At 56.8% G+C, this 26,203-nt stretch overlaps 2 protein-coding genes across 4 annotated transcripts in view; both read right to left on the bottom strand.

The window, feature by feature from the left end:
• LOC139313395 (phospholipid-transporting ATPase ID-like) overlaps positions 1 to 5,779 on the bottom strand; it is a 50,898-nt gene extending 45,119 nt beyond the window's left edge. For all 3 annotated transcript variants that reach the window (XM_070938999.1, XM_070939000.1, XM_070939002.1), the window contains exon 1: positions 5,710 to 5,779. In XM_070938999.1, the coding sequence (XP_070795100.1) occupies positions 5,710 to 5,752 (43 nt within the window). In that variant the 5' untranslated portion in view covers positions 5,753 to 5,779. The remainder of the gene's footprint in view (positions 1 to 5,709) is intronic.
• Positions 5,780 to 12,888: 7,109 nt separating this feature from the next.
• UNC13B (unc-13 homolog B) overlaps positions 12,889 to 26,203 on the bottom strand; it is a 146,854-nt gene continuing 133,539 nt past the window's right edge. The window contains 9 exon segments of the mRNA XM_070938998.1: positions 12,889 to 13,820; positions 14,216 to 14,375; positions 14,477 to 14,569; positions 15,223 to 15,370; positions 15,723 to 15,803; positions 16,913 to 16,969; positions 20,297 to 20,420; positions 21,214 to 21,357; positions 23,444 to 23,532. Of these exon segments, the coding sequence (XP_070795099.1) occupies positions 13,535 to 13,820; positions 14,216 to 14,375; positions 14,477 to 14,569; positions 15,223 to 15,370; positions 15,723 to 15,803; positions 16,913 to 16,969; positions 20,297 to 20,420; positions 21,214 to 21,357; positions 23,444 to 23,532 (1,182 nt within the window). The 3' untranslated portion in view covers positions 12,889 to 13,534.

The raw sequence follows: 26,203 nt of genomic DNA, 5'->3' as shown, positions 1-26,203 counted from the left end.
GGCCAATGCCCATAGCCCCCCAATTGGGGTTTCAGTCTCCAGGACTCTGCAGGTACTCAGCCCCCCCCCCCATAGGGTTTCCTTTCCTCTGAAGTTCCAGGACTGCCCTGCCTCACTTTTAAACATAGCAGCCACAGCCGGAGCCAGGAGAGCAGAGCCCCAATCAATCGTGGTCCCAGTGCGGCCAGGAAGAGCTCCTCCCCGTGCAAACTCTGGGGGCCAGGCCTTTCTTAATGCTCCAAAGGCCGAACGGAATTATTATGCTGCTGCTTGTAAGAGTCCCCAAAATAGCATGGAGGCCCGTGGGAGAGGAAGCAGTCCGGCCACTCTTCCATTTAAGGTGCCGACAACTCCTTTGTTGCTCTGGGCCATGTCTTCCAGGTCAGGGGCCTCCAACCTTGGCAACTGGTGGTCTTCCACTCCCAGCATTCCTCAGCCAGCCACGAGTTGAAGGTATTCTAGGTGGCTTGCAATACTTCAAAAACCACCAGAAGAGGCAGCCCTCCCTCTTTGCGCAGGGGTTCACAGAAGATGCCGGTGGGAGAAAAAAGGGATCCAGCCATTTTTACTACCACAATGTCCAGGGAGGGATCCCACTGACCTCCAGGGGATCAAGGCTGCTCTCCACGGAGCGGTCAATCATTAGTCAGGTTTCACAAGAGCACTGCCTTCCACTGTAAGCCTCGACTAGATCATGCAACAACACGGGAAAACACGGTGTTGGCACACTCGGAGGCACACTTCTCTCATACATCAGCAGTTCCCATGCTGGTCCAGTGGCCCTCCTGAGTCCAGTTTCAGCAGCCCCTGTGGCCCCTCCACCAGACACTGGGCCCTAGAAGCAGAACTGGGGCTCTTCAGCTTCCAGTAAGCGATGGCCTTCAGCCCTTCCAGACCATCTCCGGCTGGCGTGCTCAGAGGCTTGACCCACCTGCAGATTCCCTAGCAAGCACTTTCAGAGCAGGCTGGCAGTTCCCCCTTGGCCCAGCGCCCACACACCCATCTCTCCCCATCAGCTCCTCCAGGGCAGGAGACCCCAAAAAGCCCCCAGGACCAGACAAGCTTTTCAGCACAGGGCAGAAATTAGGGTGGTCCCAGGTTCTCACATCCAGGAGAAGACAGCAAGGAGATTCAAAGCCCTTTTGTGGTTTGTGTCTCTGGTGTCATGAATTCACACACACACAGACACAGACACATACAGGTATCCAAAGATGGGAGAAGCCACATTCAGAGGAATCAGTCCTCCTTGCAGCTTCACCCCCACCTGCCCATTAGGAAAGCAGGGCTGGAATCCCATCCAAGGGATTCCAGCAATGAAGATGGGTGAAATCTGGAAAAGTCCCAGGATTTTCCTCCTTTTGGTGACTGGTCTCACGTGGACCTCCCAGGCAAGCACCTGTACCCTCCCCAGCACTGCAGGGGGCACAGCCTGCATAAATAGAAGGGAGACCCCAATTGCCTCCTGGCTTCCCCCCTCCTGAACTGACCCACAGGAAATATGGGGGGGGAGGTGTCCCTCATGCATGAAGACGGGCAACCTATGGGAAGCTGCCAGTTCTGCTTGGGAAGGTGTGAGAGGAGAACTGCAAGGGATTCACGGTCTCACTCACACAACGGAGCAGAGAAATGTCTTCCTGCCCTCTCCCCCACCCTGCTTCTTGCCTCCTGCAGCAGGAGGATCCCTTCCCCTCCCTCGCATTCCTGCAAAGAAATCCCCAGCGGGTTGGGGGCTTCTCTGGGAGGGAAGAATCAGCCCTGAGACACAGCTGTGGCCTCAGAGCAAGGGCCAAGCACCGCTTGGCCTGCCCCTCGCTAGAGCCCAGGGATCAAGGGGGGGAGGGAACCCCCAAGGCAATACTTTGAAGGAGCTGGCAGCCACTTTTCTGCCTTGTTTCAGGGGGATTTTGGGGGTTGCAGGTCCCTGACATGGCGGGGGGCTTTGAGTTGAGTGGCTCTTGCCCTAGACAGACTCTTGCCCTAGACAGGCAGGACTCTCCCTCTTTGGGGGGAGGGAATTGCCGACCGGCAGCCCCTCCCCGAAGGGGAGGGGGCTACCCTTTAGGCCGAGGAGCAAGAGGGGTTTTCCAAGTGGTGACCTCCAGGGAGAGTCCTTGGCTGGGCTCATCCTTTCCAAAAGAAAAGCAGGAAACCAACTGGCTACTTTGGCTGGGGTGGGGTGGGGCAGCAGGAGGCCCGCAGCCCTTGAACTGACTCCAAGTGTGGGAAACCACAGAACTGCTTGTCGTTTTGGCCAAGAGCCCTTTGGGAGGAAGGCAGATGGCTGTGGCGGCCAGAGGGGAAGCAGGGAGCCCCCCCCGTTGGCTTACAAAAGCCTTTGAGGGTCGGGGCTGCACTGAAAGCTGCCCCAGGGGTCTCTTCCAGGGGTCTCTGCCCCAGCCTCCGGGACTGCCCTTCTGGGCAAGGATCATGGGCATCATCTTCCCCATGGACCCCTAGCGAAGTGGGCCCAAAATGGCCTCTGCCCTCCCTTCCCATAGCACAAATGGGGCCAGAGTAGAGCTGGGGCTCCAGATTCCTATTTGCTGACCCCCAGCCTCTTTTGGCACAGAGGTCATCTGGGAAGGGCAGACCAGCAGTCTCTTGCCCCCTTCATGCTGGGGCCCCTCCCTCTTCCAAATCAATGAAGGCTCAGGTGGGATCTTTCCTCCCTTGCCCCCCACCTCCCCTCCCGGCTCACCGCTTCCTGCGGCCGCGCTCGGGGTTCTCAACCTGGGACCCTCTGGAGAGGTCATGCCCAGCCTGCCGCTGGCGCCCCAGGCAGTGGAGGCCTCGGGTGGGGGGACCGCATGGTCAGCACAGCGGCCAGCTGGTTCAGCCCGGGGTGGGCAGGGAGATGGGTGCTGCACCCACACTCTGAGGGCCAGAGGAGCAGCGAGGGTCTGCAGGGGGAGGGGCTGGAATGCTGTGGAGAATCCAAGGGAGAGTCGGTTGGTGACAGTTGGAGGGAGAGGAGGCTCAGCTGGGAGATGGAGGGCGGCGATGCTGCCTGCAAGTGGGCAGCAGGCACATCGGGCCCCAAAGGGAGGGGGCAAAGGCCTTTTTATCAGCGGCCCCCGGGTCACACAAGCCAGGGATTTCCTCCTGTGGTTTAGCCCACAAAGAAATCTGCTTCCACGGCTGTTGGGCTCTCCCACTTTTCAGCCCCATCCAGGGGCAGGACCGGCTCCTAGCAGGTGCCCCTTTTAGAAAGCAGAACGAGGGTCCCGAAACGAACAGCCCACCCGGGGAGAGCCCGTTTCTGCTGCTTATGTGCAACAGCAGCTCAACCCCAAAGTGGGACACTTGGCTCGTGTTTGTCTCAGAAATCTGGGATCAGCCAGGAATACCAGCAACGGATTCCTGGGCACACCGGGGGTGGGGGGGAGCTGCTTCATTCCAGGGCTTACATGGTCCCGAATCACTTGTGACCACTTCCTCTCTGCCGGCCTTAAAGGCTGCCCTGGACAAAGCAAGGCGTGACTCAAACAACGGGCCCCTTTCCTGGCTCCCTCCAACACGGCAGGACAAGGAGCTGAATCCCTGATGCGGAAGGAGCCGGTGGGGGGGGGGGGTGAGGAGGGCTGGCTGCAGTCTGGAAAGCCCCCAAAGAGGCTTTCCGGGCATTGGCCTGGGCACCCTTTGCATGTGGCTGGCACTAAAATGGATCAGCCACTCTGTGGCAGTGCCCTTATTCCTCACAAACACTTGATTAACGGGTTGGGCCTATTTCCCGCAAGATGGAGAAACCCCCCCTACTGGGGTCCAGTCCCCCCAGCCGCCTCAAGAGCTGGGGGCAGTTGGAGTGGTTTCCGCCATCTATTTTTAGTGCATCACCTCACAGTCTGACAGGAAACTCTTCATGTACAAATCCAACTTTCTAGTTGGGCCTCCTGCATTTTGATGGAAGTTTGCAAAAACAAAGAAATAAAACCCCAAAAAATGCTTTTGTGGGGTTGGGATTCTTGAGGCAAGACCCTCTGCAGACCTGGTCAATGGATGTGGTGCCCACCCACCCCCAGCACTGCAGGACCCCTCCTTCTGCAGGCAGGACTGTCCGAGGAGGAGGAACTGCCCCCCCCACCACCATTTGGGTTTTTTTTCCAAATTTTTTATTTTTATTTCTCATAAACACATTTACATGTACAGTCATTTTTCATTCTTCTTTTTTTTTTTTAACTTTCATTTTTAATTGTTACTTTTTTGGGACTGTTCTTTTACCCTTTACTCCAACCTTTCTTCTTCTCCTCCCTTTCTCTGCCTTCCTGTTTCTCCTCCTACTTATTTATTTATTGTTTATTTATTTATTGGTTCGATTTATATGCCACCCTTCTCCGGGCAGCTTACAATGCATTAAGCAATAGCCTTCATACTTTTGTATATACCTGCTTAGTAGGGCTTTGCCCCCCCCCCCCAGTAGTGTTCTTTTTTATACAAAGTCAGCTTATTGCCCCCACAATCCAGGTCCTCATTTTACCTACCTCAGAAGGAGGGAAGGCTGAGTCAACCTTGAGCCTGGTGAGATTTGAACTTGCAGTAATTGCAGGCAGCTGGCAGCTAAGTGCTACTTAACAGCACTTTAGTCCGCTGCGCCACCAAGGCTCTTGGGTAACCCCATTGGGAAGTGGGAAGGGGGCTCCCCAGTTCCTGCTTGTAAAATCTAGCTGCAGAGGAGGCCAGGCAGACCGTGTCCATCCCTTTGGGAGGCCTCCACACCAGCCCCACAAGGAAGGACATGGAGGAATCATCAGAGCATCTGGCCCCAAGGGCATGTTCTGATCCCCTGGACATTTGACCAGAACAGCAGCGGGGTGAGCTGGATCCTCTGGGTGACTTTGAGCAGAGGCAGACGGAAGGCACTTGGGGTTGCCACTCAAGCACGGCCAAAGCCCACTGGGAGGAAACGGGGCTTTTGCAGGCGGTGACGATCTGTGTGAGCAAAGGTTGCCGTCCTTGCAGCGTGGAGCAAGCGAACCTGGGAACCGCAAGGGCATTGCCCTGCTCTCCACTTGCTCTGTGGGGCTCCCTCAGTGGATCCTGCAAACTCAAACTCTCCCAGGCCTTGCTGGCCTACAAGTGGCTCACAAGCCCCTCCATCCCACCTTGGCTTTTACCTACACACACCTATGTTCTACCCAGGGGAAGGGCTCTGATTCTGCAGAGCTTCTGGATGATGGAAGACAACGGAGGAATTTCTCTGAAGGAGGGCCTGACGGAGCATCCTGCCACATTCCTGATGGAGAGGGCAAAGTCCAGGACGATGTTCAGAGAAATAGAAATGCTCTGCACACACACACACACACACACACACACAAACACACTGTACTCGATGAGTAGTCCTTAATGGTACTACATCTACATGGAGGGAAGCAAGCAGTGGCTCTGTCTTTGGCCCAGTAGTGCCCTTAGATTTATATCCCACTTCGCAGTGCATGACAGCCCTCTCTAAGTGGCTTACAGTGGTTTACAGTCTCAGCACATTGCCCCCCGCAATCTGGCTCCTCATTTTACCAACCTCGGAAGGATGAGGGAATAGAAGGGGAACTCATCGAATTTGCAGATGATACTAAGCTGGCAGGAATAGTCAACACCCTGGATGATAGGATCAACATCCAGATGGATCTTCACAGAGTTGAACACACTGGGCCCTATCTAACAAAGCAAAGGCAGCAGAGGGGATCCTGGAAGGGGGGGGCAGCTCTCTTCACTCACCCTTTGAGGTCTTCCTGTCCACGGATGGCGCAAAAAATGGCATCCCGCCAGCAGCCTCCACCAGCACAGGCTCTGCTCCTGGGTCAGAGAGGAAAGGATGTTACTGGGGGAAGTTTGTGGGTCCTCTTCTCGCGCCGGAGGAGGGAAGCAGACACGGGTCACCTGGCAGGTCCAATTACGCAGCTGCCCGTCTGCCGCCAGCTGGCCAGGCCTGTGTGGAGCAGGTGGCTTGCGCTGGGGCCGCTCGAGAGAGTGTGTGTGGGGGCTACCTGGCCTGACTACTCCAGGTGGGGAAAGGGGGAGGGTTTCCTCACCTGGGTGCCAGTCCAGCCCCACTTGCCAGCAGCAGGCGCAGGAGCTCTTTCTGGGCCAAGAGGGGAACATCCATCCACCCACCCATCCAGCCCTCAGGCCCATGGCTGCTGCTCCTGCGATCCCAGTTCTTCCAAGCCCCCCTGCTGGCACACCCACCCACCCACCCCATCCCTGTGAGCTCTCCCTCCCAGCAGCACTGGGGAAAAGGACCCATCAGGGGTGTCCAAGAAAAGCCCCCCCCCCGGTCTCTTTGGGACGGAGTGAGGGGCAGCCCATGAGCAGTGAGGCTGCTGGTTGGGGTGCATTAAACTGCCCTTCCTGACCTCAAGCCTCACATCCCTGGCCTGGTCCCTCTGCCCCTCTGCCTCACCAGCGCCCAGCAATCCTGAATCGCTTAATAAAAAGGGGAGGGTAGGTGATGGGCAGATGGAAATGCACATGTGACTTATTTATTTATTCAATTTCTATAGTCACCCATCTCAAAGCAGTGACATAAGGCCATTCAAAAGAGTTACAGCATATTATATGGCAGTTGAGAAAGAAAATGTCACCTCCCTTTCCCCATCTCTGCCTTTTCTTCTCTGGACAGCCTCCTTCCCTCCTGCTCCCCACACAGCCCTGACCCCACAACATGTTTAAAGATTTGGGAGGGGGGGCAGTGCAAGTTGCCAGGGAAAATACACGTGTGACTATTAACAATGTGACCTCTCATCAGTATTTTAAAATAACTGGGAAATATTTCACCTACAATTCTCTTAATTTTTTCCTTGAAAACATTTTGCTTTTCAATCCAAGAAGCTTCTTAGTTTAGTTCAAGGGGAAAAAAACGCAAGAAAATCCAGATGCCTTTTGGAAAAGCAGCTGTGGGACAAACATGACCTGGAGAGTTGAGAATCTCCAGAGACATTTCATCCACAAAAACAACTTTTTTCCCCTTTGCCAATATACTGAAGTGTCTTTTAATTTTTCCTAGCCAACAGAAACCCATGGAGTCCTGGAGTTGAACGTGGTTCCTGAGACCATCCAGCCCAACCCCCAGCCCAGGGGTTCCAAAGACAGCCTCTTCGCATAATGCACCACCACACTGTATCCTGTGCTCTGGAGACAACGGCATCGATGACACACGATGTGTATCCACAATTCCCACTGAAAATCCGAGGCAAGTTTGTCTTTCTGGGGTTGCAAAATTTCCTTGGCAATTTGCCATGTGTGAAATTCTAGATTGCCTCATACCTTCCAAAGACCAAGGAAGGGGCTGCATGAGGTCATGTCCAACCTCAGCTGACATTGATTGATTTCAAATGCTGTTAACAAATTTGAGGATTTTAAGCCCAAACAGAAAAAGAATAGAAAAATAGGATGAGGTCAGGCCGGATCTGAACATCAACAGCAGGGCAGAGAACAAAGAATCTTCCTTAAAGACTCCCTGAGGTGCTCCCCCATCCTTACCTGTCCACCTATCTGTCTGTCCATCCACATTCTTTGTATTAAACTCACTTTAAGATCAAATGTAACTAATTTTACATCCTTTAAAGCACCCTCCCACTGTTTTACAAGAACGGGACATATGAGCTGGTTGTCCCCAAGGTCACCTAAATAGTTAATTTCAATTTCATCACCTTCCTTCAACATCTTCTAGAAATACAAGTGAGCTTCAGAGTCTGAATGGATCCCTGCTGGACCCCTCAGGGCAAGAGGCAAGTCCAACTGCTCCACCGGTCAGATGCTGGCACCAAAGCAAAAAACATGCCAGGAACAACTTTGGACACGGCTTCAGTTCTTTAAGCTCTTTTGTAAAGAGCTGCTTACCCTCCATAAAATCTATCAGGTATTTTTAGACGGGCGTTACTGTATAATGTAAAAGACCCTTCAGGGCAGAAGGGTCAGCCCTAGATCCATCACCCATCAGCCGGAAGTAAACACTTCATTTTCTAAATTTCTCCTCCACTCCCCCCCCAAAAAAATCAATGCTAAAAATAAATGAGGGATGAGCCTGGAATGATGGAAAATGGGATCCTCCTTTGACAATGGATAGCTGTAATTTCCATATGAGATTTTGAGGAATGTTTCTGCTAGAAGCTTTAAGAACACTGTATTAATTCACACAAATCAATATGAAGGAATAAAAAGAGCTTTGAAAGAGTTAAATCCCTCTTAATTGAGTTTAGCTTATCCCACACATGAAGAAATTCTATACCGCTTATTTTGATCTTCTTTTATTTTCCCCAAGAAGAAAGTAAGTTTATTTACCAGTTTCAGTCATTCATACAGAATTAAAACAAAAGAGGCTCTGAGAATTTTAGCCCAGGGCAAAAAGAAACTCTGAAGTCAAGGCCAAAAGCAGCATCCCCTCTGTGGGTCAAACTTTGTGGTGGGTGGAAGGTGGATTTCTCTCAACCTACCAACACCAGGCAGGCTACTAAACTCAGGTACTGAAATGAGACCAGGAATGGGGGTTTGATTCTCTGTCATTGTTAGAAAGTGGGATACGCAACCGCTGACAGGGGCTCCTCCTGAAAGGCCCGCAGAGCCTCTCCCTGGCAAAGCAAATCAGCGGTGCTTGGGAATCAGCCTGGCAACCATTCCAGGGCTTCAAGGGCCGGTGTGGATGCCACCTTCTGCCTTGGCTTTTGCCCCTGCCGCCTTCAGGGCAGGGAAGCTGCAGGGGCCCCCGTGAGGTCACCGCTGACAGCTGGGCAGCAACCGGGCGGAGGAGACCCGCGCACCCTCAGACCCTGTGCCGGGAGGGAAGAGGAGGAAGTTGCGCCTGCTTGCCTTCTGCTTCCCCTTTTATCTTGGGAAAGGCTCGCCAATCCCCCGCGTCCCGGGATCAGCGGATCCCTCTCTGGCCAAAGGAGCCGAGGCGGAGGCGGCTGGCCGGCGGCTCTCTCTGGCCCTCCGGGCAGGCACCCGGGACCGAGGGACACGTGGGCGCTTCCGCAAGGCTGCCCAGCGCCGCTCCATAGATGGAAGCGCAGCGGCTCTCCGGAGGGAAGGAGGGAGGGAGGAGCTGCTGGGGGAAAGAGGCCGGGAAGCCAAGCGGGGCGGGGGGGGGACCCTCTCCCAAGAACAGCAGGAGCTGCAACAGGCAGCGGGGGGGGGGTGCCAATTACCGCGTGGCCCCCGGCACGTGCCCCGGGGCTGAGGAGCAGCCCAGATGGGCGCCACTCCGGGCCTTCGGGCCACTGGTCTCAAGTCCTGGGAAGCCGTCTGCGCTGCCAGGCACCGGAGGGCGGGGGACAGGGCAGCGGAGCCCGGCGGGGAAGGGGCCGGAGGGGTCGCCCGGAGGGGAGCCCAGCTAGTCCGGCCGTCGAGCTGAGAGCTCCGCTCGGGCTGCGCGGGCTCGCGAGAGAGGAAGCCGGGACTGGCCCGGAGCGTGCCCAGCCGGTGCTCCCTACTGAAGAGAGGCCGGCCCCAACTCGCCCACCGCCCCGCTCCCGTCTACGGGCAGCCTTCGGGGAGGGGGGAGCAGAAGCGCCCGCTAGGGCCCCTCCCTCCCCCCGCCACGGCTGGCTCCCCAGGCGAGGGCCGGAGCGGCCCCCGAGGAAACGGCCTTTCGCACCGGGGACCCCGCGAAGCTGCGCCGCCCCCGCGCATCTCCCCCCTCCCCAGGGCGGCCTTCTCGACTGGCCCGCGGGCAGCGGCTCTTCTGGGGAAGCGTGTCGGGACCCCCGCCGCCCCCCCCAGGGCTCCTGGCAGTCCGGCCGCCGCGGGTCGGGTCGGGTCGGGGGTCGCTTACCGTCGGTGGTTCTGCCCCGTCTAGGCACCGCCGGCCCGCCCGCCCGCGCTCCGCTCCCTTCGGCTCCGGGCGCTGCTGCGGGACGGCGCGGGTAGAGCTCGGCCCGGCTTGTCGCCTCCTTGGCAGCCGCTTCTCCGGGGCCCGGGGCGGGCGGGGGCGCCGTCGGCTCTTCTCCGCCCCTCTGCTCCGCTCCGCTCCGCTCCGCTCGGGGTGGGGAGGCGGCGGGCCGGCGCTTTCCCTGCTTCCTGTCGATAGGAAAGGGCTTTCGCTTCCTTCGCCGCCGCCGCCGAGCGCTGAGCGGCCGCCCGGGCCAGGCAGTCCGGGCCGGAACGAAGCCAGCAAGCGGGCAGGGCCGGGGCCGTCCGGAGGTCCTGCTGAGGGACCCTCGCCCCGCTGCCTTCCCGTGCATGTGGGGGGGGGGGGTCTTCTACAGCCCAAGAGACCGAGTTCTGAAAGGAGCGGGGAGGGGGGGCAACTGCCCACTGGAGATCAGGGCCTGCATTGCCCGGACAAAGAAGCCCCCCCCCCGGCCGAGGGGTCCCACAACAGAAACTGGGCAACCGCCTCAGGTGGGCTCCTCTGCCACCCCGGGAGGGCCCACCAGAGGAATGCATGCCTGGGGGGCCCCTCCTCACCCCCACTTCATGGTCACCAGCTTGGAGCAAAGAAGGGGGGAGGGGGTGTCGGCAGCCAAGCAGGAGACCCTGCAGGGGAGGGGGGCAAGGGGCGCATGAGGGGCGGGGGAGGGGTGGAGGCAGTGGGTGCAGTAGGGAGGATGCTCAGGGCCTGGCACGTGGGGCGGCTTCTGCTCTTTGCCTTGGCTGAACTTGTGGCCACTGACCTCAGGAGGGGAAGGCCTGGTGGAGACCTGTCGATTGGGCCAAAGGCAGCCCCAGCAGGTGGGAAACCACAAGTGGAAAGACTAGACATGAGACCCCCCCCCAAATCTTCCGAGATCTCAGAGGTTCCTCTGTTCCCTCCCCAGAAGCTGCCGTTTGCAGGTGGTCTTCACTCCATGGCCCCCCGCTCAGCAACTGATGGAACTCGCCACGGCACTGAACCAAGGGGCACCTACTAGGACTAGTTCTTGAAGTTCTGCCTGTCATTGCCACTCGCCCCCTTCCCTGCCAGCTGCAGCCATGGGAATTGTGCTTAACCAGCGGGTGGGATCCGTGGTGCTTTATTTGGCAACCAGCCCAAGGAACAGCAGAATCACCTGAGGCTGGAGAAGGTCAGGACTTGGCATGCTCCAGACTCTCTCTGCCAGCTCCCTCTGCCAAGCACCCAGAGACCCCGTCCGCCTCTGGAGCGGCCCCCTCTGCTCCGGCCGGAGCTCTGATGCGAGAATTCGCACGGCTCAGAGGCTGCCACCGCCCTGAGGAGCTCACCCACAACCCCGAATCAATGGGTCAAAGGAAGGTCTTCTCCCCAGGAGGAGGAGGAAGCTTGCAGGGCGAGGGGCGCCGTGGCATCCCCCAAGTGGCCATGCCAGAAGGCCCCACTGCTGCTCACTGGCTGGGAGGAGTGGCTGCCCCCCCCTCTTCTTGAACAGGGAAGGAGTCTGACTGGAGAAACGTTTCCATCCGCACGCCCCAATGGGGATTCCAGCATTGGTTGTGGAGTCGGGCAAAATTAGAGAGGCCCCCCCTCACCTGTCCAGGACGGCCACTGCTTGGCGATGGCCTAGGCTGCAGAGTATGCCAAGACTGCACCCCATTTTTGGGGCAATGGAGCCAATGGGGGAGATTTAAGCCTCTTTCGGTTGCTTTGCTGGATTGGCCAGAGCAGCTGCCTAGGCAGGAATCCACCAGAAGCCCCTCCCACACACTCACTGGGGAGGACAGATGGGGGGCCTCTGTAGCAATATCCCCTCCTCAGAGAAACTATGACCCCCCCCCCAGGTGGGGCATGCTGCCTTCTTTTTAAAGTGCTGCATGATTTGTGGCTTGACAAAGTTCACAGGTGGGGAAGACTTACACCTTAGGAAAGGAGCCAGGAAGCCTGCCGGCCGGGGTCTTCTCCATCTGAACAGAGGCGGGAAGACCCCGCAGTCAGGAAGCGGCCCGAGAAGGCCAAGGCAGCTATCCGCCTTTCAGAGGGGCTGCTGTGACCCCCTGGGACTTCATCCACCATAGCGGCTGTGGACCCCCCCTCCTTCCCTGGCATCACCTGTTTCTCTTGTGCAGGAGCTTGGGGTGCCCGGGGGAGAAGGCCCCCCCCCTCTGCTTGCAGAGCCAGCACTGGAGCTCTGGGAAACCAAAGGGGCCATGAAAGCGGCCGCCAGGAAGCGTGGCACTGGCCAAGACCCCCGTGCGAAGCATCGGCCTTCTTGTGCCCCAAAGGCAGCCTCGTTTGGGGAGGAATGCTATGGAATCCGCCTGCTGGGCACGGGCAGTGATGCCAACAGGCTCTGGGACGGGGAGAGTTCAGGAAAGGATGAGAAAGGGGGGAGGTTTTTCTCTTCTGGGTTTCTGTTGTTTTCCTAGTTGCATTTATTGTTCTTGCTGGGCTTTAAGCCAGCCATTTTGGTTTTAACTCCAGTGGCCTTTTAAATAGAGACATAAACCCCCGGCCAAGAGGTCATCTGGCCCACCCAGGCCCCTCTTCTGCTCCAAGCCCCACTGCGCTCCGACTGAACGGTCTGGCTCAGCCCATCTCGGCACAGGACGGAAACTGCCGGCTGAGGGAGCCCAGCTCTGAACCTTCACTCCTCATTCCCAAGGGCTGCTCCGGGAGGTCCAAGCCCCCAGTGCCCCCAGGTCTTCCAGGGACTGCATTAGGCTCCGGCGCAGAGCTGCTCGCTTGGTTAACCAACCCTCCTGTGCGCCAGCACAAGGCCGGTTTCCAGGCAGGGCACCAGCAGTGACGGGCACGAGGGCCACAGGAAGGTGTGCCGGTGTGATGCACCAGGACAGGGGGCCTTAGGTGGGTCAGAGGGACAGCGCCCGTCTTCAGAGTTGGCCTGCGTGAGCTCAAGCGCTCCTCTGCAGCTGCTGTGCCAAGAGGCTTTGCGGCAATGTCAGTTCCCCCTCGATGCCCACGCCCCCAGCCGCAGGGGGGCCCAGGCCAGCCCAGCCAAAGGCCACAGGTGCGAATGCCGCTAACAGTCCTTTATTAAAGGCTACACTTCCTGCAATGGTGGCACATTCAAGGGGGGTCAAAACAGCATTTTTGTATCACACGCAGCCACAACAGCTAAGCAGCATCTAGAAGCGTTCTGAGAAAGAGGAGGAGCTGTACAAGGTCAAGAGGAAAAGGGAAGCCCCCTCCTCTCGCCCGCACCCGAGGACAGCAGAGCTCGCACCGGGCAACGCCCCCGCCTCCTCCCCCACGGCAACTGGGGTCAAGCAGCTCTTGGCAGAGAATGAGGGGCCAACGGCCCGCCAGGGCTCCATCCACCGGCCTCTCCAGGCAAGCGCCCTTCCCAGACCCCGAGACCCTCGTCACTGCCCGGTCAAGGCTCAGCTGGGCTCATGAGCCCCTTCCCTGCCTGACTGTGGCTTCCCCGAGTGGAGGGAATGTGGGGCCGGGTCTTTGGTCGCCTGCCCCTCCCCCTGGTGGGCGCACATTGCCCCCACTCCTTGCGCACAGCTGCGGAAGCAGGAAGGGGTCTTTCCCCTCCCCTGGCCTGATCCATCCCAGAGACTCCTTTGGCAAGGAAGGTTTCACAGGGGCCCCCAAGCTCCTCCCGGGTGCCCAGGGGAAACGGCTGTCGCTGCTGCTGCTGCTGCGTGTGCGTCTGGCCCAAGCAGTCCGAGACGGAGACCGGGATCATCTCCCTTCTTCCGGGGAGCGGGACTCGGACTTGAGCTTGACAAATTCCTTGGCCACCTCGTCGTTGGTCCTTTGCGAGAGGATCCTCAGAACGGTCATCCCTGTTTCGTCCATGTGGATCCTCCGGCCGAGGGGGCACGCACAGGCGCAGCTGCCCTTCTCCACCACCTCCCGCAGCTGCAGCACAGCAATGCCCAGCACCCGGTCCTCACGGGCAAAGCAGTAGTCCTTCAGGCACACCTGGAGCTCGTAGGCATCCGGCCCGTCCTCATTGCCCAGGACGCTGCAGGGGAGAAAACGGGAGAGGGTCACCCGGGCGGCAGCAGGCGGGGGGAGGGAAGGCGGGGGGTCCTCTGGCTGGGTCCTTCGCCCCTGGGGAGGTGCACGCCTGACCCTTGGGGTGGGGGGGCTGCCCCTTCCTTCAATATGACTGCAGAAGGAGAAGCTGCTCCCGTCCAGGAGGGAAGGAAACCCCCAGGAGACCGAAAGAAGGGAGCTGAGCTGAGGGTGTGGGGCAGACGTACCTGGCTGCCTGCCTGGGAAGGAGGATCAGGGCACTGAATGGGGGGGGCAGAGCAGGGCGCAGGTGTGACACCCCACACAGGGGGAAGACTGCGCCCAGCCACCGAGGCGGCAGAGACCCCCCCTGCCCGCCAGGAAAGAGGCCGGGGGACTTACAAGTGGAACGTCTCGTTGTACTTGGGAGCCCAGTTGTTGCTCTTGGACTTGGTGGTGAATTTCCGCTTCTTGTCGCTTTGGTGTGGCCCAATCATGGTGACCTCCACGAAGGGGCGAAACATGCCGCTGGTTTGCCACTTCAGATCATTGGCAGCCACCACTGCGAGGACAAAGGGAGGGGTGAGGCCAGGGCGCCCCTCCATGACCCCCCCCCCCACTCATCCTGCCGGTGGCAAGGAGGCTGAGATGCCAGCTGGTTACCTTTCACGGTGACCTTGTGCTCCCCGCTGCCTGGGTGCGTGTAGAGGTCCACCTGGATGGAGACTTCGCCTACGGGGCCCTCCGCTCCAGAGCCTGAGGGGGGAGAGACAGCAATTGGCATCGCTGCCACGGGGACGGGTGGGGGGCTGTTTGCACAGGGCTGCCCCTCCCGGAGGCCCCTTCCTGAAGGGGTGGTTGGGGATGATGAGGAGAGGCTGCCCTGCCTGAGGGAGGGGGCGTGGGTCTCCGTGGAGGGTCTTGGCTCCCCCACTCTCCCCAGGGCTTAGGCCAATTTGAGGCCATTCCTATTTCTCGGGCCTTGTGCTTTGAAGACCCATGCTCCCCTGCCTCCTGCACTCTGAAGCCAGGCTTTCGATCAGGCACCCGTGGGAGGGGAGTCCCTCAGAGGCAGGGAGGGAGGTGGGGAGGCCCATCCTGCCTATCTTGAACACTGCAGAAGACGGGCCCCGGGGACCTGCTCCAGACCGTCATCGGCTGCAATTCCAGGATGGCTGCGGCTGTTTCAGCCACTGCGGAATGGAGCAGGGGCCAGGACCCTTCCCCCGCAATCTCTCGACAGGATTCTCCTGTGGGTGCCGCCCCACTGCAGTCCAGCCTGCGCCTCCCCCCGTCTCCGAAGACGTACGGGGGTCCAGCTGCTCCGGGAGTGTGGCCAACATGGGAAGCTGGGGGGGTGGGGGGTGGGCAGCGCACCAACCTGCCTCCTGAACCCACCCACCCCGCACCTTGTGCCGTCTGTGTCTGGACGAAGGTCTTGATGAGGGTGTCGGTGGTCTGGGTGTAGAGCGAGAGAGCGTAGCGCAGCGACTGCAGCTCCGAGCTCTTCTCCAGGAAGGCCTTCTTCAGCCCATTCCCCCCGGCATGGAAGTATTGCTGTGGGGGGGGGGGCAGACGAAGTGGGTCACGTCCAGAACAAAAGCCCCTTCAGAATGGACCTGGGAGTCATCTCCCGCCCACCCCATTGCTGCCACGTAGGGGCCACCCAGGGGGCTGTCACCCACCCATCTGTGTGAATCCACGCTTCCCTTGGCCGTTGTGGACTCCCCCCCTCCCCTCTTTAATCGGATGACAGGGAGCGTCTTGCCCGATTTAGGCCTGTCTTAGCTCAAGGCTGCCCCATCCACCCACCCACCCACCCTTCCTGTCCCCCTCCTGCTCCGTGCTGGTGGCTGGGCTTCCCTTGCTTCAGCTGTGGGTGGGTGGGTGACCGAGGGAAGAGACTCACTTTAATGGTGTCCAGCGCCAGTTCCAGCACGTCGCACTGCTTGGGGGTGAGATTCCGTGTTTCCTCCCGGACCATGTGATCCTGAAAGGGAAACCCGCAGGGTGAGCAGGGATGGGGAGTGGGCCGCCTGCCCCAGGGGCTTTTCGGGGCCGAGGCCATGCAGCCAACGAGCTGGGGACAGTGGGGGAAGAGAGGCAGGAGCAGCGGACATCAACCACAGTAAGCTGTTGGGAGGACAAGCAGCACAAGCAGCGGCTGGGAGGGGCCCCAGGCACAACGAGGGAGAGGCCCCTGGGGAAACACCTTCTGCCACTCATCGCTGATGCTTCTCTCTTGGGGCCAAACCCTGCGGGAGCCAAGCTGTCCCTGAGTGGGGAGGCCATCCCCAACGGGAGCCCAGGAGACCCCGGAGGGCACCGCCCATCTTTTCCTAAGTTTCCTTGGACGCTGCTTGGGCCTCCTTGGATGACGACCCCAAAGGCGAAGGCAGCACTGGGGTGGGGGGGATTCTCCAGCCCAGAGAACTCTAACTGCCCCCTCTCACTTGGCCTGCCCCTGACCTCCCCCCTGGGGGTTCTCTCCATCCCCCTCCCTCTTGCCAAGGGACCCCAGCAGGCGGTCACTCCTGAGATCTGGGGGGTCCCCTGGCCAAAGCACCATGTCTGAAAGGGCACCAATGCTGGGCTGATGGTTTCTACTGCGCATCTCCTGAGCCGAGACGAAGCATTCTGGCAAGGGAGGCCCAGTCCCATCTCAAGAGCCCAGCCGTGGCAAGGATCACGCCCCCCACCCAAGGCTATCCCTCTGAGGTGGCCACCAAGTTCCCTCCAGGCTGCTTGGAGGACCCCTTGGGAGACCCCAAGGACCTGCAACGACCCTCCATCTCACCAGGGTTGCTGCCGAGGCTCCCTTCGTTCCCAGCCTCCCCCTGGAGTCCTTGCAGAAGGGCTTGACCTACCAAGAAATCCCCCCCACTCAATTCCCCCAGGCCCCCTTTTCCCTGAGGCAGGGGCGGCTCAGGGGCCTCACTTGGGGTTGGGACGATGCTGGACTACGAACAGCCCACCCACCACAGCCAGCTCGGGTCTGGATGGGGAGATCATGCGACACGAGGCTCTTGTGCAAGGCTGAGGACATGGGGAGGGGCTGAAGGCATGCATGCGTCAGCTGATCCCCCCCCCACCTAATACCTTCAGCTTGGATAAATGGCCCAGTTCTTTAGCAGCACTGAAAATCAGCTGGGTCCCCTGGCGAGGACGAGCAAGAGAAGGTGGAAGACAGAAGAAAAAAGATTAAAAACTCAAGAGAAACGCGGTGTCTGTCCTGGCTACGAGAAATCCTCAGGCGGATGCCGGTTGCCCCAAGGAAACCCCCCCCCCGCTGGTTGCCGGAACCAGGAACCACTGTTCAGTCCAGGAGCTCCTGGGGGGATACCAAGCAGTCACATCCCCCCAAATCTCTCCCCGCCCACCCCGTCCTCCAGGCTCTGGCAAGGGCGGCCCTGCCATCCTGGCTGCATCAGGCCCAGCGATCTGTAGGACGCCTGTTTCATTCGTGGCTCAAAAGTGGAAACGGAATGAAGAGAGTGAAGGAAGAATCAGAACCTTTTCAGCTTTGGAAAAAGAAGAATTTCCCCCTTAGGTGTAACGGGAGGAGGGGAAGGGGAGAGTTCTCTAGAGTTGCATAGATTTCTAATTTTTATTTTATATACCGTATTCTTTGGAGTATAAGACGCAGCTTAGTTTTGGCGAGGAAAATGGGGGGGGGGGGGGAAATCTGCCTATCAGGTATTCATCTGGCTAAGCTTCTAAAGCACAACTGATGTGAGAAAATGAGAAAAGCAGGCAAACCACAGAGATCGCTTCACTCGCTAGCGCCTCCTTAGGGCTGAAAAAAAGCTTCGAAAAAGCTACATTCGGAGTATAAGATGCACCCAAATTTTCAGCCTCTTTTAGGAGGGAAAAAAGTGCCCCTTATACTCCGAAAAATACAGTATTATTTTCAGGTTTCTTTTTCTTTGGTTCAGTGCAGACTATATAACCAATGATGTTTTCTTCTTCAAAATATATTATTTTTATCTACATTCTACAGCTGTTCTAGTACAAGACTGAAATGCAATATTGGTTAAAACTAAGGCTTTTAGGGAATACTGTCCGCAACGTTTTTGAAGCTTAGAAAATCACTCCAATTGGAAAAAAAGAGGCTTTGCAGGAGGCTTCCGGTGGGCCCCGCAATTCAGCCTCAGTGGGAGCTGCAGTTCCCCCCCCCCAGGTCCCCACTGGGAAGGGCCCACGATTGGCTGGCCCCAAGGCTCTAGGGAGGACAGACCCGCCCCTCCTGCCTCCCTCTGGTCCCACAGCAGGGGTGAAATTCAAAATGTTTCCCTACCGGTTCTGTGGGCGTGGCTTGGTGGGCGTGGCAGGTGAAGGATCCTGCAAAATCCCCATTCTCTCCCCCCTCCAGGGGAAGGATATTGCAAAATCCCCATTCCCATCCTACTCCAGGGGGAAGAATATTGCAAAATCTCCATCCCCACCCCACTCTGGGGCCAACCAGAGGTGGTATTTGCTGGTTCTCCGAACTACTCAAAATTTCCGCTACCGGTTCTCCAGAACCTGTCAGAACCTTGTTTAGGATATTGTTTTCTGCTTGATTGCCACTCCCTCCCCCTCTAAGTTTCTGTAGAGTGTATGCAGAGGGAGCAGTCCCCATAGTCACCCACATGGATGATGTCATCTAGTTGGGTAATGAAATGTCTGAGAGCAAACAGCCAAGCTCAAGGTCCCCACAGTTCAACTCTGAGCTACGTATATATTCTCTTCTATAGGGAGCTGCGAGAGAATAGCCACTTTCCTTCTGTTCACTATGGCCCTAATGGCTCAGTCAAATAGATTTCAAGGATCACACTACCAAGTATTTTGTTTGTTTGCTTATTTATTTAATCTCCTGCCTTTATTTTATTTACAAATAACGGAAAGCAGGGGTGAAATGTAAAATTTGTTACTGCCGGTTCTGTGGGCGTGGTGGGGGGGGGGTTAATGTGACTGGGTTGTAATCAATTACAATTGAGATGGAAAGAGGACCAAAAAACTGGTATTATGTTGCATGAGGAAGAATTGGTTAGACATATAAGAGAGAAAGGTCCAATGCATATTAAAAGGCTTTATAATGTTTTGCTAGAAAGGGATTCAGAAACTGAATTAGTTAAAGATTGTATGATTAAGTGGGCACAAAATTTTGAAGAACCAGTGATGTTGGAAACATGGGAAAATATTTGGGTTCAGAATGTTAAATTTACACAGTCCCAGAACCTGAGGGAAAATTTCTACAAAATGTTTTATAGATGGCATTTAGATCCCAAAAAGTTGTCATGTATGTACCCTAATGTTCAGCCAAAATGTTGGAGATGCGAATGTTTGGATGCTACGTATTATCATGTTTGGTGGACCTGTAGGAAAGTTAAGGCTTTTTGGATAAAAATTTGGTGGGTCATGCAGAATGTTTTGAAGAAAAAAATTCAATTTTCTCCACAACTGTTTTTATTGGGTATAGTTAAGGGTTTTACACGGGGTGAAATAAAATTAATATTGTATATGATAACTGCAGCAAGATTGTTGATAGGTAAATATTGGAAGAATGAAGCTTTGCCTACTATCGAGGAATGGACTTTGAAGATGGCTAGTTTTGCAGAGATGGCGAAGATTTCAGCGTATTTAAAGGATTGTTCACAAGAGACTTATGAATGGGAATGGAAAAGGTGGATAGAATATGTTCAGAACAAATACCAAACTAGAAAGTATCAAATAGCTTTTATTTGAAAATAATGTATTAGAAATATTAAAGAGGAAAAATTATATAGGGGGAGGGATGGGTTCAGGCTTATATATTAGTGTTATTAGTTATGAGTATGTAATAGGGAAGTCCGGGGGGGGGGGGCGGGTCAGGGAGGGTTAGGGAGGATGGGAAGTTTGGGGAGGGAGGTGGGGGGGTGAAAAAAGGGGTGAAAATGTAATTGTAAAACTTTTGCAATAAAAAAAAAAATGTGACTGGGTGGGCGTGGCCAACATTTTTTTTTTTTATTTTTAAAAGCATTTTTTCTACAAGCTTAAGAGGTTGCAGAAAAAAATGCTTTTAAAAGCCTCTGACGATCAGGCAACTCAGCTGGGATCGCCAGAGGCTTTTAAAGGCATTTTTTTTTCTTCAACCTCTTTGGCCGAGGTTTTAAAAGCCTCTGATGATCCCAGCTGAGCTGCGCAATCATCAGAGACTTTTTTTTACTTTTAAAAGCATTTTTTCAGCCGAAGTGGTTGTAAGAAAAAAATGCTTTTAAAAATTTTAAAAAAAAGCCTGTGATGATTGCGCGGCTCAGCTGGGCATGGGGGGGGGGCAGGGATTTTTGCTACCGGTTCTCCGAACCACCCTCCGCCATCGCTACCGGATCGCATGATCCGGTCCGAACCAGGAGTATTTCACCTCTGCCCCACAGCCTCTCCTCCAGAGCCCCAGGGCCCAGCCCAGCCTGGTCTGGACCGGATCGGGAGGAGGGGGAGGGAGGGAGGTGGGGAGGGGCTCACCGTGTGATCCGTGAGGGGGGGCAGCACAATCAGCCTCTCCAGGGTATCCATCACAACCCGCCAGAGATCCTTCAGCAGCCGCTTCAGCACCGTCTTCTCACAGACGTCGGCAAAGAGGGTCAGGCTGTGGGGAGAAAGATGGGGGGAGCGGAGAGGCGAGCTGTCACTCTTGAAAGCCTTAATCCGGCCTCGGGTCTAAGCAGGGGCTGGACCGCATGATGTCACGGGACCCCTGATGACTGCGACGCACTGAAGGTTGTCATGCCACGCAGAGAGACCGTCAACGCTCAGCCTCTGCAAATGAGCCGAGATGGCTGGTGGGGGTGGGCAGGGGTCCCACGGGGTTTCAGTGGGATCCAAATGGCACCCAGGTCTCCCTGGAGGAGGAAAGAGCTGGAGGGTGGGAGGTGAGCAGAACTAACGTCGTCTCAGAAGCCGAGAAGCTTCCGGGCCTCCCAACCCCTTGGCTGGAGCCTCTGCAACGCTTTCGCCCACGAACAAATGCCAGCAGCACAGCCAGTCCACTCTCTGGAGCAGAGAGAATGGGGCTGAGCAGAAACACCCTCCTGACCCCTGAAAATCTGGGGTTGGGGAGGGGCCCTTGACACCCCCGAGGCCAGCCTCAGCTCAGCTGAGTGCACTGCCTGCACTGCTTGGAGGGCCCCCCCTTCTGTCTGGCCCCACCACCAGCCCCTCCCCTCAGATAAGTGGGGATAAGAGAAGGCGTGTGGAGGCCACGTGGGCTGTTCCATCCTCCCCCCCTTGGCGGGGACACAAGCTGCACCAAGGAAGGGGGGAGAGCCCGAGGACCTACGAGAGCCACCCGGACAACCCGCCTCCCGAGGGCCCCACCTCCTAGCCAAGTGGACCTGGAGCTGAGGGGCCCCTGGGAAAGACGCACTCGCCCACGTCCTTACTTTCCATCCAGGAAGTCCATCAGAGGCCTCAGGACGTTGTCTGCGTCTTGGGCTGCGGTGTTGGGGCCGCTGTTCCCGGCCCCTTTCACCTGGCACAGGATTTCCGACATCTGCTTCACACACTCCTCAATGCGGGGCTGGAAACTGAACACGAGAGGGCAACGTCACTCCCAGGACAGCTTCAGGCTCTCCACATGGCCCCCCTCCTTCCAGGGGAGCTGGGTCTTCTTCGGCCACACCAAGGCTTGGGAGACCACAAGGTCAGACGGCCCCCCCCAGGGGGAACTGCCTTCATTCTGGGCCAGACTCCAGCACAGAGGCTTGGATAGGCAAGATGCCTGCAACCCCCTCGACCCCCATCAGAGTCCTGTGGGGGAGAACCTCCCTTCAGATTTAGCTTTCGCACTCCCAGCCCCCAACTCTCAGGGAAACCACAGCTGATCACTCACAGTGGCTCAAGGGCTAAGACACTGAATCTTAAGGCGGTTTAAGGTCTACAGATCAACCGTTTGAGATTCAGGTACTGCAGGAGGGAGGGAGCTACCGTCACTGGGCTCAGCTCCTGCAGTTCAAAAGCATGGACGTGCAGGGAGATAAATATAGGCACCGCATCTAAGCGTACAGGAAGGTAACCGCGTTCCGTGTTTCACCGCATACTCTACGATGCGGCATGATGTCATGTTGGCCACATGACCGTGGAAACATCTCTGGACAACGCTGGGTCTCTGGCTTAAGAAACGGAAACGGAGATGAGCGCCACCTCCTAAAGTTGGTCACAACTAAGCGGAATAAAACCAGCAGGGACTCCTGTATCTCACTTTTTTGGGGCTCAGCCTGTGACAAAATCCAACCCTAAGAAATCCAGACGGATTTTACACTTCAGAAATCAAGTTTCCTTTGTGCTCCAAGAGCCAAATGCAGATTGCTCCACTTCTTTTGATGCAAAAAGATGCAAGAACAGCATGTTCTTCTGTGGGGAGGAACAGGCTCAGACTCAACCCTTCCAAGACTGAGTGGCTGTGGCTCCCGGCATCCCGATATAGTCAGTTGACACCATCACTGACTATTGGGGGCGAGTCGTTGGCCCCCACAGAGAGGGCTCGCAATCTGGGAGTCCTCCTGGATAGGCAGCTGTCCTTGGAGGAACATCTGATGGCTGTAACCAGGGGGACCTTTTGTCAGGTTCGCCTGATCCGCCAGTTGCGGCCCTTTCTTGATCGGGATTCCCTGTGCACAGTCACTCACGCCCTCGTCACCTCTCACCTTGACTACTGCAACGCTATGCAACGCTCTCTACATGGGGCTCCCCTTGAGGAGCACCCGGAGGCTCCAGCTGGTCCAGAACGCAGCAGCACGGGTAGTGACGGGAGCAGCATGGCGCTCACATGTAACACCGCTCCTGCGCGAGCTGCACTGGCTCCCGGTGGTCTTCCGGGTGCGCTTCAAGGTGTTGGTTATCACCTTCAAAGCGCTCCATGGCATCGGGCCTAGCTATCTTTGAGACCGCCTGCTGCTACCGACGACCTCCCAGCGACCCGTGCGCTCCCACAGAGAGGGCCTCCTCAGGGTGCCATCAGCCAGACAGTGTAGGCTGGTGACCCCCAGGGGGAGGGCCTTCTCTGTGGGGGCACTTACCCTCTGGAATCAGCTCCCCCCAGAGATAAGGAGAATCCAGGACCTCAATGCCTTCCGTCGTGCCCTTAAAACCCATTTTTTCAAGCAAGCCAGGCTGGCTTAAGATGAAATTTTTAACTGTTTTTAAATGTTTTAAACGTTTTAATTGGTAATGAGTTTTAATTGGGCCAAATTTATATATCTTTTAATTGTTTTTTTAATATTTGTCCTGCATGTTTTTTAATTTTGGCTGTACACCGCCCTGAGTCCTCAGGGAGAAGGGCAGTATAGAAATTCAAAAATAAATAAATAAATAAATAAATAATAAATAAATAAATAAATAAATAAATAAATAAATAAAAAATAAATAAATAAATAAATAAATAAATAAATAAAAAATAAATAAATAAATAAATAAATAAATAAATAAATAAATAAATAAATAAATAAATAAATAAATAAATAAATAAATAAATAAATAAATAAATAAATAGCAGAATCTGCCCCAAGTTCTTCTTTCGGGGCTCTGCTTTCCCTCCTCCTGCCCGGTGCCAGGCCAGATGGAGGGATGGGGCCTCGGTGTGTGTGTGTGTGTGTGTGTGTGTGTGTGTCCCACCTGTCTCCAAAAGTGGTGCTGAGCTCATCCAGGACATTGTTCAGCTTCACCTGCAGCTCCTTCAGGGAGTCACTGGCCTCGGGGTCCAGCTGCAAAAAGAGGAAGGCTGAGCAGGGCCCCGGACCCCTTGGGCCCTGGACCGAGCTGTGGGGCAGGAGGACCTGCTCCCTGCCAGGAATGGGCCGGTGTGACATTGGGGCCAGCAGCTGCTGAGACTGGCGTGGCTGGAGAACCCTCGGCTGCCCTGGCCTGCCACCCTTGGCCACCGCTAGGACAAGGAGCGCAGGCAAGGCTGGGAGGGGGCTGGGGACAGAGTTCAGCCCGCCCCCTTCCCCAACTCTGCTCTGAAAAGAGCAAACCTCCCTCCCTAGCTCTCAGCCCCCACCCCCATCCTAGCAGGGGTCCCCTGCCTTTCAGAGTAGGACTGGCCAAGCCTCCCTCTAGCTTCCCCTCCCCAGCTGGAGCCCCACAAAGGGCCTGATTCTTCCCTACCACTCAGCGGACAGGGCCCCTCCCACCTGGCCCCACACGAGCCCTGGGAGGCCTTGCGAGACACCAGAGCCAGAACTGGATTGTCACATTTCTGCATAATGTGGGTTGTTGACTTGGGTCTTGCGGTGTGAAGGCAGCCTGGGCCTTGCTTGCCTGGCCCCACAAGCAGCCAGGCAGGGCAAGGGAACCACTGCCCACTCCCAGGAGGGCAGGGAGGGACCAGCCATGCTGGGGCTTCTTTCAACCACTTGGGCGCAGCGAGGCTGCTGGGGGGCCCTGGGGGAGACCACGCTGCCCAGGAGCAAGCCGGCACAGGGGCACCCCTCCCAGGACAAGGATGCCCTCTTGCTGACTGTGGGCATTACTGAGTGCCAAGACCAAGGGAGAGCCCGGCTCCTGGTGCCATCTCAAAGCCAAGCATCGCCTGCACCCGCTCCTTGAGAGCCCTTTGCTGGAGACCCTGCAGGAAGCGGGGAAGAGCAGCAGGGCTGAACTAAGCAGCTAAGTGGCACTCAGAATGGGCCGGGGACCCTCACCAGGGAAGGATGCCAATCCTGCAAGCACCCACAGATCTAGGCGAGAGCTGCCCCCTGGCAGCGCATGACCTGCCAGCCTTACCCTGGGAACACGCAGTGCGCATTCCTTAAAATGTCCCTTGAAGGTTGGGGGAGGAGGGAGGCAGGGAGTAATGGCTTTTGTGCACAGCAGGAGAGCAGCTGTGGGTGTGCGTGTGTCCCCTCATCAGATTCCCCTCCGGGATCCTGCTGGGGAAGGTGCAGGGAAACAAGGCCGGGGCTGAGGTGGGGGTGGGTGGCCCTTGAAGGCGGGAGGGGGAGGGCTGCCGCTTGCCTGACCACCTGGGCTCTTTGTGCCAGGCTCCAAGGGGACTGCCCTCCTCCTTCCTCACCTCCGTCCCCCTTGCAAGCTGGGCTGGACATGGGGCCTCCGGCAGGCACTGAAGGGGGCCAGAGCGTTCAAGAGGTGGAGGCGCCTTGATGCTATAATTCCAGACGCCTTGTGTGCCCAATGCAAGCTCTATTTATATTGAAATCGAGGTGTCAATTTTTGCACCTCCCCCACAGATGGGATGCAAAGCGACAGCTACAAGCCCCCCTCTTTGGAGCGGGAGGGATGCTTCTCCCCCCCTCCCTTGGCAACAGATGGGCCCCGGATGAGGCTGCTCACTTGGGACCTTCTGGGGAGGGGCCCCTGCCCACCTCCCTCGCCTCGCCCCTTCTCTTACTCTGACCCCACCTTTCACCTGCCTTTGTCCTCCCCGCTTTCTCGTGGCGTCCGTGGGCTCTTGCGTGTTTCTGGACAAGAGTGGGAGGCGAGGGGGGGGCAACTGTTTTATCAGTTGGGCATCGATCTGCTTTGTAACCAGATTTCTTATTTAATGGGCAACCATCTTCATCAGTAATAATTCAATCAGTACAAACGTAGTTTAGATGTCACTAAATCTAAGATGGGTTTGTCTCTACAGGGTATGCAAAGGTCCTGCCTGCATGCGTGTTTACTGAGGAGCGGGAAATCTCCAGGTGGGGCAGGGAACCCCAGGACCTCAGCCGGGCCTCCCTCCTTGCCTTGAGATGGGGGAATTCTCACCCACTTGGGGGTCTGGGAGGGGAGGGGGGTCTTCCTTCAGTCCAGTTAAAGAGCCGACAGCTGGATTCTCAGCTGCCACTGAGGCCTGTCCATCAGCCAAGAGCCGGGGGACGCCAGGAGAGAGGAAGCCCCCCCCCCATTATCCCTGAGCAGGAAAGGCTGGATTGGAAGAAAAGCTCCACCCTTCCCTAGAACGGACGGGGATGGGGGGTGGGGAAGAGTCAGAGGGCTTGGTCCAGCCACAAAAACAGACAAATCATACGCCCACTAATGTGGCAGCCACAGAAGCAGGGGGACAGGGCGCATTGAGACACAGCCTTGCCCACCTCGTGCCTGTTAAGCAGCCATCGCTTTGGGAGAGATTTGCCACCGTGTGTCCATGCGGAAGGCAGCATAAGGAGCCAGCAAAGTGACCACAGGTGGCCATGCAGAGACTCTGCCTGCAGGCAAGCCTCCCTCTTCCATCCACCTGCAGAGTTTTTATCTAAATTGTGTGTCTGCCAGGCAGCCTCGACTCCTGGCAGTTTCCTGGGCAGGAGGGGTTTGCCCTGGCTGTCTTCTTCCCGGGGCAGACTGGGGGAGGGGGGGAGGGCTGGACCAAGGCGCCCAGCGGGCTTCGTGCCCAAGGCAGGGTGCTTGGATGGTCTCCATGGGTCTCATCCC

The sequence above is a fragment of the Pituophis catenifer genome, unplaced genomic scaffold, assembly GCF_029215685.1.
Source record: "Pituophis catenifer annectens isolate HBS135680 unplaced genomic scaffold, rPitCat1.0.hap2 SCAF_2, whole genome shotgun sequence".
Lineage (NCBI taxonomy): Eukaryota > Metazoa > Chordata > Lepidosauria > Squamata > Colubridae > Pituophis > Pituophis catenifer.
Note: the sequence above shows the minus strand (reverse complement) of the source record. Positions and strands in the feature narration are given on the sequence as shown.